This window comes from Electrophorus electricus, chromosome 1 (assembly GCF_041902795.1).
Source record: "Electrophorus electricus isolate QZ-2024a chromosome 1, ASM4190279v1, whole genome shotgun sequence".
Taxonomy (NCBI): Eukaryota; Metazoa; Chordata; class Actinopteri; order Gymnotiformes; family Gymnotidae; genus Electrophorus; species Electrophorus electricus.
In genome coordinates, this window is record NC_137497.1 from 8,163,904 (window position 1) to 8,183,519 (window position 19,616).

At 39.4% G+C, this 19,616-nt stretch overlaps 1 protein-coding gene and 1 long non-coding RNA gene across 9 annotated transcripts in view; both read left to right on the forward strand.

Annotated features, from left to right (window-relative positions):
• Positions 1-19,616, forward strand: part of LOC145657010 (uncharacterized) — a 245,147-nt gene that overhangs the window by 204,434 nt on the left and 21,097 nt on the right. The gene's annotated exons all lie outside the window — the stretch shown is intronic.
• Positions 158-19,436, forward strand: LOC145657005 (uncharacterized). Of its 8 annotated transcripts, none has more exons than XM_081711143.1 (17): positions 158-192; positions 771-824; positions 1,148-1,200; positions 1,681-1,890; positions 2,329-2,374; positions 2,742-2,812; positions 3,183-3,215; positions 3,617-3,636; positions 7,519-7,637; positions 8,293-8,461; positions 9,000-10,366; positions 13,756-13,818; positions 14,947-15,234; positions 15,482-15,772; positions 16,194-16,808; positions 17,393-17,595; positions 17,743-19,436. In XM_081711143.1, the coding sequence occupies exons 12-15, from the start codon at positions 13,758-13,760 to the stop codon at positions 16,214-16,216; spliced, it is 663 nt and encodes a 220-aa protein (XP_081567269.1). In that variant the 5' UTR covers positions 158-192; positions 771-824; positions 1,148-1,200; positions 1,681-1,890; positions 2,329-2,374; positions 2,742-2,812; positions 3,183-3,215; positions 3,617-3,636; positions 7,519-7,637; positions 8,293-8,461; positions 9,000-10,366; positions 13,756-13,757; the 3' UTR covers positions 16,217-16,808; positions 17,393-17,595; positions 17,743-19,436. The 8 variants fall into 8 exon arrangements, with proteins under 8 accessions (XP_081567269.1, XP_081567242.1, XP_081567237.1 ...); XM_081711116.1 differs by having other exon boundaries at positions 9,000-9,053; positions 9,273-10,366; positions 17,393-19,436; XM_081711111.1 differs by having other exon boundaries at positions 9,000-9,053; positions 9,374-10,366; positions 17,393-19,436.

Genomic DNA, 19,616 nt, shown 5'->3' on the forward strand with positions numbered 1-19,616 from the left:
CTGACCCTGATTTTCTGTTCCAGTATGTTCCAGAGAGCTTGCGTCCTCTCATTGGCCTGTTTCAATATTCTCCAAAACACCGCAGAGCACCATTGGTCTGTTCCAATGTGCTTCTCCAATTTTTATTGGCTCTCCCGTTGCCATCCCGTTGCTGTCCCAGCACCCTGCCACACTTCTGACTTACAGCATTGGGTAAGTGAAGCCAGGCTCCCTTTTTTACATTTTCCCTTCAATTTGTTGCACTCAATTTCTTTCTATGGCTTTTATTCCCCATCTCGGTACGTCCAGACTTTACTGTAAAAGCGAGATTTAATGGGCGAAGTTAGTGGCCAGGCCGACAGACCGAGCTAACTAGCTGCTTGTTAACCTGTCTGTGTCGGACACAGTGCAAGTTTTCTCTCAGACATCTTGGTTATCAGTTGTGGGTGAATGAATGAAGTTATATTTAGTGAGTGATGATCTCTTCTTCTTTTCTGTGGTTACCCTCCATTTATTTCGACTTCATCTGAAGTTAACATTTGCGGTACAATGACCTGTGCTACTGAAAATGACTGATTGTTATTTCAAACAACAATTAAATAGCACTTAAGCTTCACTAGCTGGGGATACAGAGTTATCTGGTTAACTGCAAAGAAGCTCCTTTTATCAAAGTCCATTTTCAAACACATGTTATTAACATAGTCCTGAGTAATGTACATTAATGCTGATTTAAAAAATGTTTAGGCATCAATTTTAGCATTAATTTTGGTTTGTTTCTCTTGATCCCTTAGAATGTTTTCCAAACTGGCATCTCCATATTCCAGGCCAGCGCCTGTGAGGGTGAGGTGAGTGGCTACATATACAGCTGAGAGAGCAGAGACATACACATTAGTGGAAGGTGTGCTGGTTAAGTCCACCAAGAGGGTTGATACTTGTGCTCGCTCTGACGGGGAGCATTTTGTAGTGGCCCATTTAAAAAAATGATGATTGTCATCGGATTGGTTGTCTTATTTCATCAATGGCTACAATTTATCAGAAAAATATGGCAGCTCTAAAATGTATTTCAGTCCATCCACAGGAGTGTTTATAACAGATGAGGTCACAGTATCTTCAGATCTGGAAGTATAATGCCACAATGCTGTCTGTCCTCCCTCCCCAGCCTATAAAGACCTTCCTGACTGGAAAGCAGACTAGTGTGCACTCTCAGGGAGGGTTGTCAGTGTAAGTATTATTTGTAAAAATATTAGCCTAATTAAATATATGCTATGACCGTTAGTGTCATAAGAGATAAATTTAACCTTAATCTTAATCTGCGCATATCTTATACCGACCATAACAAACCATTACTGAAATGACAAACATGGCACTTGCACAAATGTTTGTTTTTAAACTCTAAACTCGCTTGACTGTTTAGATCTTGTCCATTGGTAAATGAACTTTATATATTGTATCTAAGAACATTTATATAAATACTGTCTATGAAATCATTTCCAAATAGCATACGGCTAACAATACACTTTCTTACATAAACTGTGAGTCAGTGAAAGCACCACAGCAAATGTTGATTTTGCCTTTTAATTAATACAATGGCATCTTCAGTATTTGAGAATGTAATTGGATGTGGTCTATCAATTATGTATTAATGCAATGAATGTTATGTTAAATAGCCTCGTCTTTTTATTATTGATTTGTTTTTTAAAGTTGACTACTGTAAAACTCCAAAAGATGGGGCCATTTCAGCCCGACCACTTGGGCTGCTTTCAGGAAAAAGCATGCATGAAGTGTCTCTCTGGAGAGAAGTTGCACTACACAAAATCAGTCTGTCGGATGACATGGAAATCAGTCACCTCTATATTAGAAAAAAACAAAGAAGACATTCAGTTTAGTTCCACTACCCATACAGTTATGAAGGTAAATCAGTTTTTTTCTCTCTTTTTTCCTAAATTGTAAGTTTGTAAGGGGCAGGTGGAAAAGGATTAAGAAACTAAAGATTTTTATGGGCTGGCCAAAATAAACTTACAAGATATAGCAGCAGTTGTACCTTTGGGACAAGTCCAAATTGACTCAGGAATGTACTATCAATCCTTTTATGTCTACACAACTATAATTTACTTATTCCATGTGCCAATGCAAATCAATATAATAGATATTTAAACGAGACCTAATTGGCTACTGGCTGAATCATAAGAGAGTATTCCACAAAATTGCTTGTTTTTGCAAGTTACACTGGCCAACCAGCAAAAATGTATACACTCTCCAGCCACCTTAATAGAAACACCTACCTTGTAGATACAGCTTGTAGATGTTCAGCTAAAGACTATATCCTGTCTGTTTGCATACACGGTTTAGGTTAACCATCGTCTAGAACATTATGACTCACCGTTTCTGATCCCAGGTCAGCAGTATTTTTTATTTTAATTATCCTACCAATGACACTGGCACACATGAAACCCTGGCAACACTACTGTTACTGATGTTTCACAGCCATGCCACTGCCATGACAGTGCTAACACTTTGTTGAAAACAGTTTATAACCTAAACAAATGTCTGGTTAGCAGTGTTCAGAAACTGACCATTGATGATCTGAACTCTGTAAAATGCAGTTATAAGCTTGGACAGGTACATAACAGTACGCATACAAAAATATTAACTAGCTAAAGCCTATTTGTATCTGGGTAAATGAAACAATGCCTCAGCCCTTTGTTAATATTATGCTTTTATAATCACTGCGTTAAGATAATGATGTGTTTCTCTTTCCATAGGTTAACAGATAGCGTTAAACTTCATATTTCCTAATGTGACGGACGAAAGTTAAGCAGGATGCGGGGACGAGGCACGTTGAACATAAGCATATGTCTTATTTACACATTAAACATACACGTATTAACACTACTTGGATCAAACACCGACAACTTTGACGATACAAAACGAGACTTGTATACACTCATGACAACTACACACAACAAGGATCAGGTGCACAATACAAGAGGGCGTGGCAATACGAACACACAGACACGCTCACGCACGCAGACTTGAGGGGGGAGGGGCCGTACCGTGACACCTAAAAGTAAGATGAAGCTTTCATATTAATCTGTGACTGTTATAGCATTTAGCTATAGCTGTTAGTAGGGATATTGTAGCCTGTTAAGGTAACTTTTTGTCAAATTTCTTATTTTGTTTGTCTTTTGTTACACTGTTTGCAGGTTTAACAGCTGGTGAAACACTTGATGGTTAGTGTAAGTGCAATTTGATACAAATTCATAATTCATAACATTGACACATAGGCCTAATTATATACTGTATGGAGTGACCTTAGTATGACATGATGGAAATGAATGTGTTTCTGTTCTCATGCTTGTTTGCAGGTTGCCATTACACCTGCAGTCAGTAGCTAAAGATGTAATAAATGAACTTATAGGTGTATATGGGAGCACCAGATAGCTCACTCTTTCTTTCAGTAACTGTTCAAAATGCACTCTTCATATAAAGCAGGGTCATATGAGTTGAAAGAAATCACATAAAATGTTTACAAGCATTTAGTATCATTTAGTTAATAGACATTGTTTGCAAGATAAAATTTATTTTTTATACATTTCAAAAGTTTAAATATTTCTCTTTTGTGTTTGTATGTCCATAGGACTGTCAGTTCCACTAAAAGTGAGTAGAAAGTTTCTGCAAAACTGGGGTTCCATTTCTGCATAACTAGGGTGGTTCTGAAGTTACTGAGATTGTTCATTATATGAAAATATCAGTGTACTTGAACATGTAAATTAACAATACATATATTAAATTTAAATGCTTTCATATGAGCATTGTTGTGCACAGACCAATGGATCTTGACCTGTACTCAGGGCAAGACATGTTGGTTAGTCAGCTAACTTCAGAATGCATAGTCAGTTAACTTCAGAATGCAGTCTTTTTACAACTGGTCATATGTCATATTGGATTCTGTTTAAACACATGTAATGCAAGGGATCCCTAATGCATATGTATACTCAGGGTATTTGCTGCTAATAAAAGGGTAAACACACTAAGAACATATTAATTAATAACGGATAATGCATAACATAATTATGAAATTTTGGTCCACAGTCAAGTTCCCCTCCATGCTGGACTTTAGCCTGAGTATTATTGACACTTACCTCTCTATTTTCACATGAGCATCTGTATTAGATAGAGACTACAAAGCACTTCTGTAAGTCACCAAATGCTGTAAATGTACACTGATGTCCACATTTATATTTCTGTAGTTTCAGATTACCTCACGTCATCTCAGTGTCAGGAATTAAATTTGTGGCTTGGCCTTTTTTTCCATCTTAAACACTTGATAAAACTGTCATGACTTTTTACCATCTAAATGTACATTTGCAGGGATAATGCAAAACCTTCAGTATTCAGCCACCAGAGCAACTGTGGCCAGTCTGAATGTAAGATGAATTAAATGTAATTTGACTCAAGCATTTCTGTGAAGAATTTTGGCTCTTATATAATGATGACGTAGTGTGGGGAAATTATTTGGCTCTTACACAATGCCATTAGAAAAAAGACAAATGACAAGTATAGAAACACTGGGGGTAACTGCTAACTGTCACGGAACGCTCGCCTCCGTGAGTCACGTGGTTTGGCCCGCCACGTGCAGTGGGAGGATCTGTGTTTGTGGTCACGCCTGCAGACATCTGCACCTCATCTTTTCTAAATGTATATAAACCCGTGTCAAAGTGTGCAGTGTGTTGGTCATTGTTGATGTAGCATGTTGATATTTGTTTGTTAGTGTCCAAATGTGATATTAGTAACCTTGTTTGTCTAGCTTGTGTTAATGTTAAAGTAATTAGTGTTAAGTGTGTCTATGCTGGTTGTTAATGTTATTTGTGAGTGCCACCATCGTCTTTATGTTTTGTGTCATTAAATGTTTCACAAGCCGAGAGAAGTCTGTGCGTCCTGCTCCACGCCCTTCCATGACGTTACAGTAATGAAAGGGGGCAACTTGGTGACATTAGATTTAAAGCTGACTACAATATGTCTCAACAGCTAAAATATCATGTTTAAACAGCATTTATGTAGGGTAGATTTAAAAATCAGTTTATTATTTTTATATGACCTAAATCATGGACTATCTATTAATATAATAAATGTGGTTGCTAAGGTGTTACCAATTTGCTTCTAAAGTCTCGATAGGTGGTTGCTATGGAGTCCCTAGATGGTTGTTTTGGATGTTGCCAAGTGGTTGCTATGGAGTTGCTAGGGTAAATGTTGAGGGATATTTTGTTGTGGGGGTAAATTTGGTTGAGGGTTAATTGGCTGAGTGGTAGTTGAGGATGAGGGGTTTAGTGTTTTTTAATGTTGATAACATGATAAATACTGTGAAATAATGTCAAATGCAGTTTACATAGAAAATGAAATCCTGAAATACTATTGAGCCATTCCTAGGTAGTTGCTATGTGGTTGCTGTGGAGTCCCAAGTGGTTGCTAGGTGGTTGCTATGGTTCTTGCTAGGTGTTTCCTATGGTATCCCAGGTGGTTGTTAGGGTATTACAGAGTGGTTGCTATGGTCTCACTAGGTTGTTGCTGTGGTATCTCAGGTCGCCGCTATGGGTTCCCAATTGGTTGCTATGGTCTTGCTAGGTGGTTACTGTGGAGTGTCAAGTGTGTTGCTATGGCTGTGGGGTTAGTTGAGGATAAGTGGGTATTTACCTGTTGGGGTAGTTGTAGTTGAGGGCTTTTAGTGTAATGGTGTAACTGTTGTTGGGGAGTTTTTAAGATGTGGGGGGAATTTGTTGAGGGCAATTTGGCTGATTTGGTTGTTATTGAGGGACGTTGGGGGTAATTTGTGGTGATGGCTAATTGGCTGTGGGCTGAGAAGTTATTTAGCTGTTGGATAGTTGTTTTTGGATTATTTATCTGTGGAGGTACTTGTACTTAAGTGCTATATGGAGGTGGTGGTAATTAGCATTGGGATAATTGGTTGTGGGGTAGCTGAGGCAAAGGGGGTGTTTAGCTGTTGGGGTAGTTGCTTTTGTGGGCTAATTGGCTGTGGCGTAGTTTATAATGAGGTACATTTATTTAGCGCTTTTCTCAAATTCAAGGACGCTTTACAGGCAGACATTAGCTTTTACACTGAAATCACTCACAAACAGATGAGAAGCAGCAGCCAATTTACACACAGTGTTCTCTCTATCAGAAACCACAGACCCCTGGGGGACTGAACAGGTGTAGGAGAAGGGGAGGAGGTTTAGACCAGGACAGAGCACCAACCATCACTGGACGGACACACACACACACACACACACACACACACACACACACACACACACACACACACACACACACACACACACACACACACACACGACAGTTTTAGAGTATCCAGTCATCCTAACCTCCATGTTTTTGGGAGGACCCCAGAGGAAACCCACACAGACAACACGGAAACTCCACCCAGGGAGGGACTCGAAGGCTGAAAGGCAAACATGCCAACCACCAACCACTGCTGCCCAAAACAACCAACTGTCTCAACTGAACACAAACCAAATTAAGCAAAATAACCCTCCCTAACTTCCAAAAACTAACAGAAGTAAAGAACTGAGCAAATAAAAAAGGTGTCAAACTCCAAACTTCCCAACTACGATTCACGCAAGACTACTACAATACACTATACACAGAATAATATTTACAACAGTGAACCCATCCAGAAAAAGGGGATGCGATAACTCAGAATGATTTAACAAGCAGAGGCCCAAAACCACAACAAACACTCACTGAACAAACATAAATGTAACATAAATGTAAACAAACACAAATAACCCTACCCATAACACAAACAAGGCTGTAACACCTTCAAATACAAACATTTCAGATTTTCTGACTCATCACTCAATAACTCATGATTGTTTTGGTATGAGTAAGCAGGACTCACACCAAGTGCCGTAAAACATCAGTGGCTGGATCCAAGAGTGTCCATGTGAGAATCCACCCCAAAGAGTCCAGTGAAAATCAACCAGGTCCACATGCTTTATTGGAGATATGCTTAGATAAACAGGACCTCAACTCTAGGCAACATTAAAATCACAGTAATCACACTTACCTTCCACAGTAACTGCGTATGTCTGAATAATCTCTTCATTCTTAGTGTCTCTGATGCTGTAAACATCACTATCAGATGGAGCTGTTCCTCTCAGCTCAACAGTAGAGATGAGTGACACTCACTGAGTGTATTCAGGTTCACACTTCAGTGAGTGTCCAGCCACTGTACAGATCTGTCCACTAGAGGGAGCAGCTGCACCTGTGCTGTTATAAATCAACTCCACTGACTCTGATATGAGCAAATCCAGCACCAGAGGTTCACCAGGGTTAATCTGAACTGAAGAATTCCAGGCTGTGGAAAATAATTAGACACTTGAATGTAATATACAACTGATTTGACCATGTAACCTCAGAACTACAAATCTGATATAAACATTTAAACATTATACAAGCTCCTTCTGTTTTTCCCCCACATATCTGATGTTTGTGAAGTTTTCTGTTCTACTTTATTTAACCCAGATAAATCAAGTTCACATCCCAGTGTGCTTCAACGAGGGTGAAAAGACTGATGATGATGGTGATGATGGAATATTGGAGCACTGTGTTGTAGAGTAAATGTCTTTCAACAAACATTTTAGGTATAAACGTCAGTGCCTTCAGTGTCCTACTTTGGAACACTCTTCCTATATGACTGAATAATTATATGTTCCTGTAGGCCTGAGTAACTTTTACTCTCTATGTTCCTGCATGTTTGAGTAATTATTATTGCACTGTATATTCCTGCATATGAGTAATTATTATTATTATTACTCTGCATTGTCACGGTTGTCCCCTCCCTGTCATCTCGGTCACTTTAGCAATCCTGTCATGCTCTGTTTTGGCTTTACAACTTGGTTTTCTTTCCATGAGCTTCTTTGTTTTGATTTTTCTGTTACTCCCCCTTGTCTGGTTGTTCTGCCTGTTTTCTCCTGTTTCTAGTTGTTCCTTGTTAATTCGTGTGTATATTCCTTGTTAACTTGTGTGTATATTCCTTGTTAACTTGTGTATATATTTCTAGTGTCTTTCCAGTCTTGTTGCTAGTTATTGTTCACTCAGCCTGTGTTCATTGTACTAAGCCTCCATTTATACTAAGGTCCTTCTTCATTTCATGTTGTTGCCTTGTAACCTGTTCCCAGTTGTGTTTCTGTCAGTGTATTGGTTCTATCGTGTTTAGCTTTCATTTTCTTTATCTTTTGTGGGTCTGTCCGTCTCAATATGTTGACTCATTCCACTGACCCTGATTTTCTGTTCCAGTATGTTCCAGAGAGCTTGCGTCCTCTCATTGGCCTGTTCCAATATTCTGCAAAACGCCGCAGAGCACCATTGGTCTGTTCCAACGTGTTTCTCCAATTTTTATTGGCTCTCCCGTTGCCATCCCGTTGCTGTCCCAGCATCCTACCACACTTCTGACTTACAGCATTTGGTAAGTGAAGCCAGGCTCCCTCTTTTACATTTTCCCTTCAATTTGTTGCGCTCAATTTATTTCTATGGCTTTTATTCCCCATCTCGGTACGTCCAGACTTTACTGTAAAAGTGAGATTTAATGGGCAAAGTTAGTGGCCAGACCGACAGACCGAGCTAACTAGCTGCTCGTTAACCTGTCTGTGTCGGACACAGTGCAAGTTTTCTCTCAGACATCTTGGTTATCAGTTGTGGGTGAATGAATGAATGAAGTTAATGAAGTCGTTTCCATTTCATCTGAAGTTAACATTTGCGGTACAATGACCTGTGCTACTGAAAATGACTGATTGTTATTTCAAACAACAATTAAATAGCACTTAAGCTTCACTAGCTGGGGATACAGAGTTATCTGATTAACTGCAAAGAAGCTCCTTTTATCAAAGTCCATTTTCAAACACGTTATTAACATAGTCCTGAGTAATGTACATTAATGCTGATTTAAAAAATGTTTAGGCATCAATTTTAGCATTAATTTTGGTTTGTTTCTCTTGATCCCTTAGAATGTTTTCCAAACTGGCATCTCCATATTCCAGGCCAGCGCCTGTGAGGGTGAGGTGAGTGGCTACATATACAGCTGAGAGAGCAGAGACATACAAATTAGTGGAAGGTGTGCTGGTTAAGTCCACCAAGAGGGTTGCTACTTGTGCTCGCTCTGACGGGGAGCATTTTGTAGTGGCCCATTTAAAAAAATGATGATTGTCATCGGATTGGTTGTCTTATTTCAATGGCTACAATTTATCAGAAAAATACGGCAGCTCTAAAATGTATTTCAGTCCATCCACAGGAGTGTTTATAACAGATGAGGTCACAGTATCTTCAGATCTGGAAGTATAATACCGCAGTGCTGTCTGTCCTCCCTCCCCAACCTATAAAGACCTTCCTGACTGGAAAGCAGACTAGTGTGCACTCTCAGGGAGGGTTGTCAGTGTAAGTATTATTTGTAAAAATATTAGCCTAATTAAATATATGCTATGACCCTTAGTGTCATAAGAGATACATTTAACCTTAATCTTAATCTGCACATCTTATACCGACCATAACAAACCATTACTGAAATGACAAACATGACACTTGTTTTTAAACTCTAAACTCGATTGACTGTTTAGATCTTGTCCATTGGTGTCCTCACAATAGCAGTGTAAATGAATTTTATATATTGTATCTAAGAACATTTATATAAATACTGTCTATGAAATCATTTCCAAATAGCATATGGCTAACAATACACTTTCTTACATAAACTGTGAGTCAGTGAAAGCACCACAGCAAATATTGATTTTGCCTTTTAACACAAACGTTTGTGAAAATCCACGTACTAAGTTGCTGTATTGACCAATTTTTATTGAGCGTTTATTTGCTAATTTCAGTAATTATTCAATGTGGTTGATTTGCAACTGAAGCCTCTGAGGGTAAGAGAAATATTAATATTGGTATTTTTTCACGTTGTTTTTTCCGCCGCTTGTGGTGACGTTAATAGGTGACTGCATTAATCGGTCATACTTATGTTGAATCGGTTTTCGTTGTTTGTGATTTGCTTCTGTTATTTCGCGATTGCTTTCTTTTGTGCAGGGATATACGTTTTGTTTTGTTTTGTTTTAAATTAAGTGTCATTTGTTGTATTTACTAATCTGTGACTCATTCGGGTCATTAATCATGAGAGGGTTTAAAAGGATTTATTACTATCAACATAGTACTAGACACATTTCTGGAGGCACCGCGCTAATTTGCATTGATCTAACACGAAATTTCTGAGATGTGCTCCCTCTGAATGATTTCATTAGGGCGCCTTTAGGCAGAGGTTACACGCGGGTTTAATTTTTGAAACATTTTGAATCAAGTTTCAGGTTGAAAGGCGACATCTGTAACGGTGAGTTTAAGAGTTTTTATATAGATGTACTTCTGATTACCGTCCAGATATGCGCACTAGCTGTCAGAAAGTGATTTATGAACATAACGGCTCAGCAATATAGGACGGAAAAAGTATCCATCTGCATAGATAATAAATTAATATTTAATATTTAGTGAAGCTGCCAGGAACGGCAAGGGTGATGCTTTCTCTAAGGTAACAGTTAATATAAAATATTAATAGATACACTTGATCATCTTACTGAACTGGGCGGCTGAACCTGAGCTTACGCGCAATCGGCGACCTGCCTCCAAACGTCTCTCCGTGTCCGTGTCTCCGCCTCGGCCGCTGTACTCGAACAGAAAGCTGAAGTCAAACTCGGGTTCCCATTTCGGGTCGGCGTGGCTTAGACTGCGTGGATACGGCTGCCTATCCTCTGCTCGGAGAGGAACAGGGGCGCTCGCATCCTGCGCAGTCACACCGCACCTCTTAACTTTCACGTGAAAAAACAAATAAACCGCACACTCACATTTATCCGCAAGCATACATGCTTGCCTGAGTTGAAACGGATTGGCCTGCTACTTGTGTGTCTTGGTGAACTGTAGGTTGAAAGAACCATAAAGGGAAAGAGAAGGGTTTGGAGGAGAAAAAAAATTGACATTTCAAGTTCCAACATCTCTAGCGGTTAGTTTAAACGTGTTTATATATTCTGACAGCGCAAGCTCAGGACTCGGCAAGATAGGACGGAAAAAGTATCTGGATAGATAATAAGTTAATATGTAATGTTTAGTGCAGCTGTTTTAAAGTTTGCATGTCTGCTAAGAACTCTGGTTGGTCTCGCGGACTGTTGAACGGGTTCATGTGTTCATTTAGGGACTTTAGCTCGTGCACTGAGCGATAGTAGCTGTGCGCTTTGTTCCCTCCGCGTGCTGTTCTGCCTTCTTATGCTGCAGTTCAGTAGATGGACTGTGTGTCTCCTGCGTGCAGTTACCTCAGTAAATGCGTTTGGTAGGAGATCATGTCCATGTGGCGTACAAACCTTTATTGCTATTAAATAATAATAATAATAATAATAATAATAATAATAATAATATTCAAAAGCACTGTCGCACTCTGTGATTAGCCAGTGGGTTTCACTGCCTCTATTTTTTATCATACATTTTTCTCCGGAATAATATTTCCGAGGTCTTTAGAGAAACAGCCCAAGTACGAATGTTGCTACATAAACTCACCGGTCACTTTATTAAGAACACCTGCCTTGCACCTACAGTAACTGTTTACTTTAGTACATACTGTAACGCTTGGAGTTAGTCCTGTTTAAATTATACTCCAACCCAGATGAGCAGATCTTTGGAACTGGTAGAGAGAAGCGTGTGAAGCACGTGGAGGAGATGCTGACCAGACTCACTCAGTTTAGTAGTAAACTTGCTGGTTTATTCACCACGTGACACAGGCTCGCTCCTGGAGTATTGTAGACAGCTCATACATGAGTTGTAAAAACATCCACAGCTCATAACGCGTTACTAAAGAAGTAAATAACGATAAATGAAGAGCTGGGTCCGGCAACGTCCGTCACGCACAGTACAAAACCAACTCTTCCGCGTGGCCTACGTGCACACGCCTTTTACGTAAACGTAACTTAAGGGGACAGTCCGCAAATTACTGACCGTTACAATACTCCTGTTTTATAGATGCATTACAGACTAATTGATTCCGCATGTCGCCAGGAACAGTTTCAGCCCAAAGAAAAAATGTTTCAGGTTTATTTCTGTGTTTGTCATGTACATTTAAGACTGGTAACATTGCACCCGCTGGCGGACAGTTTCAGGTTTTCTGGGTCATGAAGTCTTTCATGAGCTGGATCAGATGGGAAACTGTGCAAGGCGGTGGGTCCCCAGAACCGGATTCAGAACCTCATGTGTGTTAAGAATATTCAGACAGGATTCATTTGACATGGTGAGGTGCGGTGATGTAATCATTTCCCTCGTTCCTTAGTGATTTTACTCTCGCCATATCAGTCATTTTACCTACTGCAGCGTCTGCAAGCATTCTTGCACCTTTTTCAAGTTTCAAGTTTCAAGTTTCACGTTTCAGGTTTCAAGTTTAATTTCCTGCTATAAACGGCTGTTTGCTGTAATCTCAGGGGTTTTTAAGTTTTGGTGCTTTTTTCTCCAATCACGTAAGTGCTTAAGGAGGCAAATGACTTTTCAGAAGTTTTAAGTAAATTCCCCTACACGTATGTAATTCTGTGTAGAATGTGAAAAATATTTACTGGTTTCTTTCAACGAAAGCTACGTATCACACGTGGATGTTTTAGTGAGACAGTAATACGTAAATCCAGTAGCCACTGACATGTCTATAATTTATGCTGAGGTTTCTGATCCTGTGTGCAAGTCTGTCATACACTCTAGAGGTCTTGAGGTAAAGTTGCTTTATGTACATGTGACTGGAAAATGAGTCCCATCTGATTAGTATTTTAATGTTGCCAGATATATCAAACACAGCATGACTGCTGAGAATAAGGGAATTGAACAACGTATTGAACAACACAACGTACTGGCAGGCAGGACTGTGATGTTCTGGATCCTGGACTAACCCCCTCTGGTAAAGGAGGATTACTGTGCTGCTGAGGTGTAGTGGGGTTTAGTCCTGTTTCTACTGTGGAATAGATGGTGCTTTAGTCCTGTTCCTAATGTTGTTTAGCAGTTTAGTCCTGTTTCTTTTATGGTGTGTGGTGTAATCAGGGTACTGTAAGTAAGGGACTTTTTTCCTAATAGTGATCACTCTGAGATTTACTCAGCTGCTCCTACCTGTACAGTACTGACTGGGTCCTCCTGTCTCCTCTGTACAGTACTGACTGGGTCCTCCTGCCTCCTCTGTACAGTACTGACTGGGTCCTCCTGTCTCCTCTGTACAGTACTGACTGGGTCCTCCTGTCTCCTCTGTACAGTACTGACTGGGTCCTCCTGTCTCCTCTGTATAGTACTGACTGGGTCCTCCTGTCTCCTCTGTACAGTACTGACTGGGGTTGTCCTGTCTCCCCTGTACAGTACTGACTGGGTTCTGCTGTCTCCTCTGTCCAGTACTGACTGGGTCCTCCTGTCTCCTCTGTACAGTACTGACTGGGTTCTCCTGTCTCCTCTGTACAGTACTGACTGGGTTCTCCTGTCTCCTCTGTACAGTACTGACTGGGTTCTCCTGTCTCCTCTGTACAGTACTGACTGGGTCCTCCTGCCTCCTCTGTACAGTACTGACTGGGTTCTCCTGTCTCCTCTGTACAGTACTGACTGGGTCCTCCTGTCTCCTCTGTACAGTACTGACTGGGTCCTCCTGTCTTCTCTGTACAGTACTGACTGGGTCCTCCTGTCTCCTCTGTACAGTACTGACTGGGTTCTCTTTTGTCTCCTCAGTCATGCTGTCCTGCAGCAGGTGTCACTGTGTTCTGCTGTTACAGCTGCTGACAGTCATAGCTGGTAAGTGTACAGTACAGGTTCTATTTGGTCATCAGAATTTCATTTTGATTCTGGTGTGTGAACTGGACTATTGTACCTGCTTGACCTTTATTTATTATTTAACCTTCTTTATATGTGAATTGAATATATGAAATGAATTAATACATTCTGTTTTTTAATAACTCATTTTGTTACACAGTGTAAATGATATCGTCCATTTTAATAGTAAACATGTTACTGCATTGCTGCTGTTCATGAGAACTGTACTGTGTAACTCACTGTGGATGTGTGGATCGTCATACCTACTGTCTCACTCAGTCAGCTGGCTAAGGTAGCATGTACATAAAAGTATTAATAAAACATTAATGCCATAGTCCCTTCTTCAGAACACTGAGAAGGGCCAGGCTGCTATAGGCCTGCCCCCAGAGTCAAAAATATTAAATTCACACATTTCATTGGACAGATTCCCTGTCATTTTGCTAATAGACTTGCATTTCAGAACCCTTTAATTAAAAGATCACCAGAATGGTCATGTAGACACAGACATAGAAGGCACAGATGTCCCTGCAGCCGTACTAATGAGCAGTATCAGTCAGTTCTGCTCTTATATAGAAATGCATCTTTGAGTAACAAAGAATATTTAAGTAGCCTGAGTGAATGGGTTGATATTTTTAGTTTTACTTTATTTATAGAGAGAGCATGATACCAGTTTTTCTCTGCTGATCTGATACTGATATCTTGCATTTGAATGTTGCCTGATAGCAATACAGATCTAATATTTTTTCATTAAAAGCCACGGAGGGACTGTGGTTCAGTTGTGTTGGGAATTATTTTAGTGTGGGATGTATTATATATGCTGTATCATGCATGGATATGACAAAAAATAAATTAACATTCTAAAGAACAATAAATATTTTTACAAGTTGATATTTATTGCATTGATAGGAAACATTGGGTCATTTTCCTCTATAAATAAATGACAGTCTAATATTTTTGTTTCATTTGTTTGATTTGTTTCTCTTTATCCACTTTCAGGACTTGTTTGACAATCTGAAGTTTTAGTTCATATATATGCAGAAATATAGAAACTTCTAAAGAGTTCATAAACTTTCATAACGTTTTAAACTCTTTTCTTAATGTCTCTTTCAGACTCTTTTCCTTCAGTAAAGGTGAATCTTCATGATGCTGCTACTCTCCCCTGCACTCAGACGTGTTCTGGTCTGGTTACATGGACTGTGTCCTATAAACAACTTGACATTCTGGCTCAGTGTAACCAGACATCCTGCCAGTCAGAGGAGGGATTTCACATGTCCCATGATCAGTACCTGAAGGGCGATCTCTCCCTGACCATCACTGATGCTGATTACACTAAGAGGACCTGGTACACCTGCGCCTGTAGTGGTAAAGACATCTGTGATGTGAGTCTACGGATAGAGGGTAAGTGTCCTCATGGATTATCTAGTTGTTACTAAACCATTATTTATGTAGACAGATAGAACTTTATTTATCTGGGGTAAATAAAGTAGATCATAGAATTGTAAACTTCAAATATCAGATATGTGGGGAAAAACAGAAGGAGCTTGTATGTAATGTTTAAATGTTTATATCAGATTTGTAATTCTGAGGTTACATGGTCAAATCAGTTGTATTTTACATTGAAGTTTCTAATTGTTTTTTTCCACAGCCTGGAATTCCTCAATTCAGATTAAGCCTGGTGAACCTCTGGTGCTGGATTTGCTCATGTCAGAGTCAGTTGAGGTGATTTATAACAGCACAGGTGCAGCTATTCTCTCTAGTGGACAGATCTGCACAGTGGCTGGACACTCACTGAAGTGTAAACCTGAATACACTCAGAGAGTGTCGCTCATCTCTGCTGTGGAGCTGCGAGGAACTGCACCATCTGATGGTGGAGTTTACATCATCAGAGACACTAAGAATGAAGAGATTATTCAGACATACACAGTTACTGTGGAAGGTAAGTGTGGTTACTGTGATTTTAATGTTGTCTAGAATTACTTTATGTTGGGGAGGCAGATGTGCATTGTGTCAGTAACTATGTTTACATGCACATCCATGGTTCAGCATTAGTTTGACAGTCATAGTTTTAGGTCTTTGTCTTAGTTGAGGTCCTGTTTATCTAAGCATATCCCCAATAAAGCATGTTGACCCGGTTGATTTTCACTGGACTCTTTGAGGTGGATTCTCACATAGACATTCTTGGATCCAGCCACTGATCTTTTGTGGCACTTGGTGTGATACCTGCTTACTGATACCAAAACAATCATGAATGATTGAGTGATGAGTCAGAAAAATTAAAGTGTTTGTATTTGAAGGTGTTACAACCCTGTTTGTGTTATGGGTAGGGTTATTTGTGTTTGTTTATGTTTATGTTACAGTCTGTAGCTCCTCCCCTTCTTGATGATCCTACCCCTCCACCTGATCAACTCTTCTGTCCTGTGCTGGTATTGTTCTGGGTTGCTATGTTGTGTCTTGATTGTCTGTCTCATTCTACCCTGCTCAAAAGAGGAAGACTGGGAAGAAGTGACAGACAGAGATTCATCTTCACTGTTGCTGGCTGTGTTTGTTCAGTGAACGTTGTTTGACGATTGTTGTGTTTTTGGGCCTCTGCTTGTTAAATCATTCCCACTTATCGCTTCCCCCTTTTCTGGACGTATTCACAGTTGTAAATATTATTCTGTATCTAGTGTATTATAGTAGTCCTGCGTGAATCGTACTTGGGAAGGGGGACTTCTGTTCTGTTCTTTTCCTGTGTTTATTAGTTTTTGGGAGTTAGGGAGGGTTATTGTATTTAATTTTGTTTGTGTTCAGTTGGGACAGTTGGTTGTTTTGGGCAGCAGGACTTGGCGGTTGGCATGTTTGCCTCTCAGCCTTCAAGTCCCTATCTGGGTGGAGTTTCTGTGTTCTCTGTATCTGTGCAGGTTTCCTTTGGATTCCTCGCAAAAACATGGAGGTTAGCATGACTGGATACTATAAAACTGTCCTGTATCAATGTGAGTTTTGCATGAATATACATAAAAATAGATGTGTGTGTGTGTGTGTGTGTGTGTGTGTGTGTGTGTGTGTGTGTGTGTTCAGTGATGGTTGGTGCTCTGTCCTGGTCTAAACCTCCTCCCATTCTCCTACACCTGGCACAGTCCCCCAGGAGTCCGTAGTTTCTGATAGAGAATACGCTGTGTGTAAATTGGCTGATTTCTGCCTGCAAAGCATCCTTGAGTTTGAGAAAGGCACTAAATAAATGTAACCAACTAAAATAATAATTTTTATTTCTAGTGTGGTTTATGTTTTATTTTTTAGTTTGGCCTTGTCTGCTCCTGATGCTCAACCCTCTACATACGACCCTCAATAAATCTACAAATACTTCAGCCCCAATACCACTGTTCACTGTAGTAATTATGCTGTGTGTTAATATGTAAATTAATCCCACAATCTCTCTCGATCCTGTCATGTTCACTCTGATACATACACATATAATTATAACTCTGTACTGTTTAAATAGTGGTTCATAATTTTTGACCATTTTTGTCTCTTTTTGTGTGTGTGTGTGTGTGTGTGTGTGTGTGTGTGTCTGTTGCAGAAGTCCAGCCATGTCCCAATCAGAGCTCCACAGTGACGGTGTTGACGGTGTTCCTGGCTCTGACGGGGGCGGGGCTTGTGGCAGCAGTGCTGGTGATTGTGCAGCTGAGGAAAAAAATTCAGGAACTCTAGAAAGGAAGTACAGTGAATGGAACAGTAACCATGACAACAGAGGAGTTAATATGAATGGACTAAACCACTCAGGTGAACAACAGAGGTGATCTCCCAATAATAACCATGAGGAAGTCTGAGAGATGATAAATGATTTGGCCCTCTTGTACACACACACACACACACATACACACACACGCACATGTATGTACCCACACTGCCTTTCTCTGTACCATTCAGGGGTCAAAGATGAGTGTATGTTCAGTCATACATGATCAGAGTTTTATGACGTTAGCACTCCTGAAGCTTACCTGGTAGAGCAGGTACAGTAAGATACATCTCCAGAATCATGGTTTGATCCTCAGAGAGGACACATGTCGTCATACTGATAAACATACATCAGTCACTATAAGAGCATCTGCCCAGTACTGTAAATCATAAAGTTGTTTATGTAAGTATTACTGTGAGATCCTGGGATGTAATTTAATGCACATGTAAATATTTTTGTCAGCTCATGGAAAAACTGGAAATTTTGTCTGTAGCATCTTTGAATAGTTTAAATAGTTTAGTTGCCATTTGTCAACATGTTTTATTTAAGAGTCTCCCTTATTGTTCAGGTTATATTTTCAAAACTTCTCCTTGTGGTCTTGGTGATTATGGTCAGTTATTTTGGTTGGTTTTCCCAGTGCTATAATGCTGCATTAATTTCAAAGCGTAGTATAATTGAAACAGGCCTGCTTCATGTCATTTGGTTTCGAGCAAGGTTGACAGACCCTGTGGTGTTTATTGTTTCACCAGCTGGCTATTATTAAATGCACCTGCTAGTTACCAGTGTCGGTAATCTGGCTAATGACAAGATCACTAGAGTTAGAGCTGAGAAACATATTGAAAGAAGATGAATCAACAAGCATTAAGTAACTAGAAAGTAAAGATTGTAAACACTGAGTTGTATTTCTATCAGTATAATTTTCTTTATGAAGTGCAGATATGTACTTAACTACATTTATTTTATGAGTAATAAGATGAACATTTGATGAAGGGATTAATGAAAGGAGAGGAGAGGAGGAGTAAACAGACGAGTGCTGTTGGTATAATATGCAGTTTGGTGTTTGAGGTCCACTGTTGAGTTTCTCTGCCAAGCCTGGTGGCTGTAGCCAGGGAGATAAAATATCAGTGCATTCATTTCTGAGCAATGATGGAGGGATGAAAAATTGATAGAAGGATTGCATACGTGAGTGTGATTAAAATTAATAAAAGCATGAAAGAGGTAGATAAGCAAATGTTGTCAGTACAAAATGCAATTTGCTGCCAGGAGTTGCTTAATGTTTGTCTTTACAAAATGTATTTTTCATTCCTCTGTCAGTACTACAAACATGTTTTAAACTTTTTCATGAATATTAATGAGGTGTTTATTCTCTTTGCCTCTGTAAATCCAAACACTTCCCTTGCAGTGCCTTATGGGTAAAGACCTGCCATGTGTTTTTTATCTCTGGCATATAAGATGTCATGCTGTTTATTTTGAAATACAAGAAGAAATCATGTTTTATGGAACTTTTTGTTTAAATTTATTACTGTATTTTGATATGTTACATTGTTACCAAAATATAATCTTTTAGGTACATCTATGGTCTGTTTATCTTGAAACTGTCGATTACAGTCTGATTTGATATTTTTGATATTTTGAATAAGGAAATGTTACAAGTCTCAGTTTGAACACAATTCATTACAGTAACAACAGACACAAAATGAATACTTTGCTTACTGATGTTTGAGGTGTTTTAAGTGTTTGATAATTTGGAGGTGTCTATGGAAATGATACATGTGAAATAATCATTATTTTTTATTTTTTGCAAGTAAAAACAACACACTGAAAGAAAAAAAATTGATCAGTGGATTTATGTTAGAGGGCAAACTGAATAAATATGTAAAGTTTTGATTTAAAACTCAATTATTGTATTGCAGAACCAAATAAGTGAGAAATGTTTCTCAGATTATGGCTGAGAAAACAAGATCAAGTCCATCAGAAACAAGGTGTGAAACAGGAGAGACCTGAGATTGTATGGACAGTGTTGCACATCACTCACGTTACATAACCAACCCTACACACACACATT

What these genes read in the sequence shown, in the direction of transcription:
- LOC145657005 (XM_081711143.1), top strand. Translation starts at nt 13,758, where the DNA reads ATGCTGTCCTGCAGCAGGTGTCACTGTGTTCTGCTGTTACAGCTGCTG. An exon ending in GCTGCTGACAGTCATAGCTG is followed by an intron (nt 13,819 to 14,946) that starts GTAAGTGTACAG and finishes TGTCTCTTTCAG; the next exon opens with ACTCTTTTCCTTCAGTAAAG. An exon ending in ATACACAGTTACTGTGGAAG is followed by an intron (nt 15,773 to 16,193) that starts GTAAGTGTGGTT and finishes TTTATGTTACAG; the next exon opens with TCTGTAGCTCCTCCCCTTCT.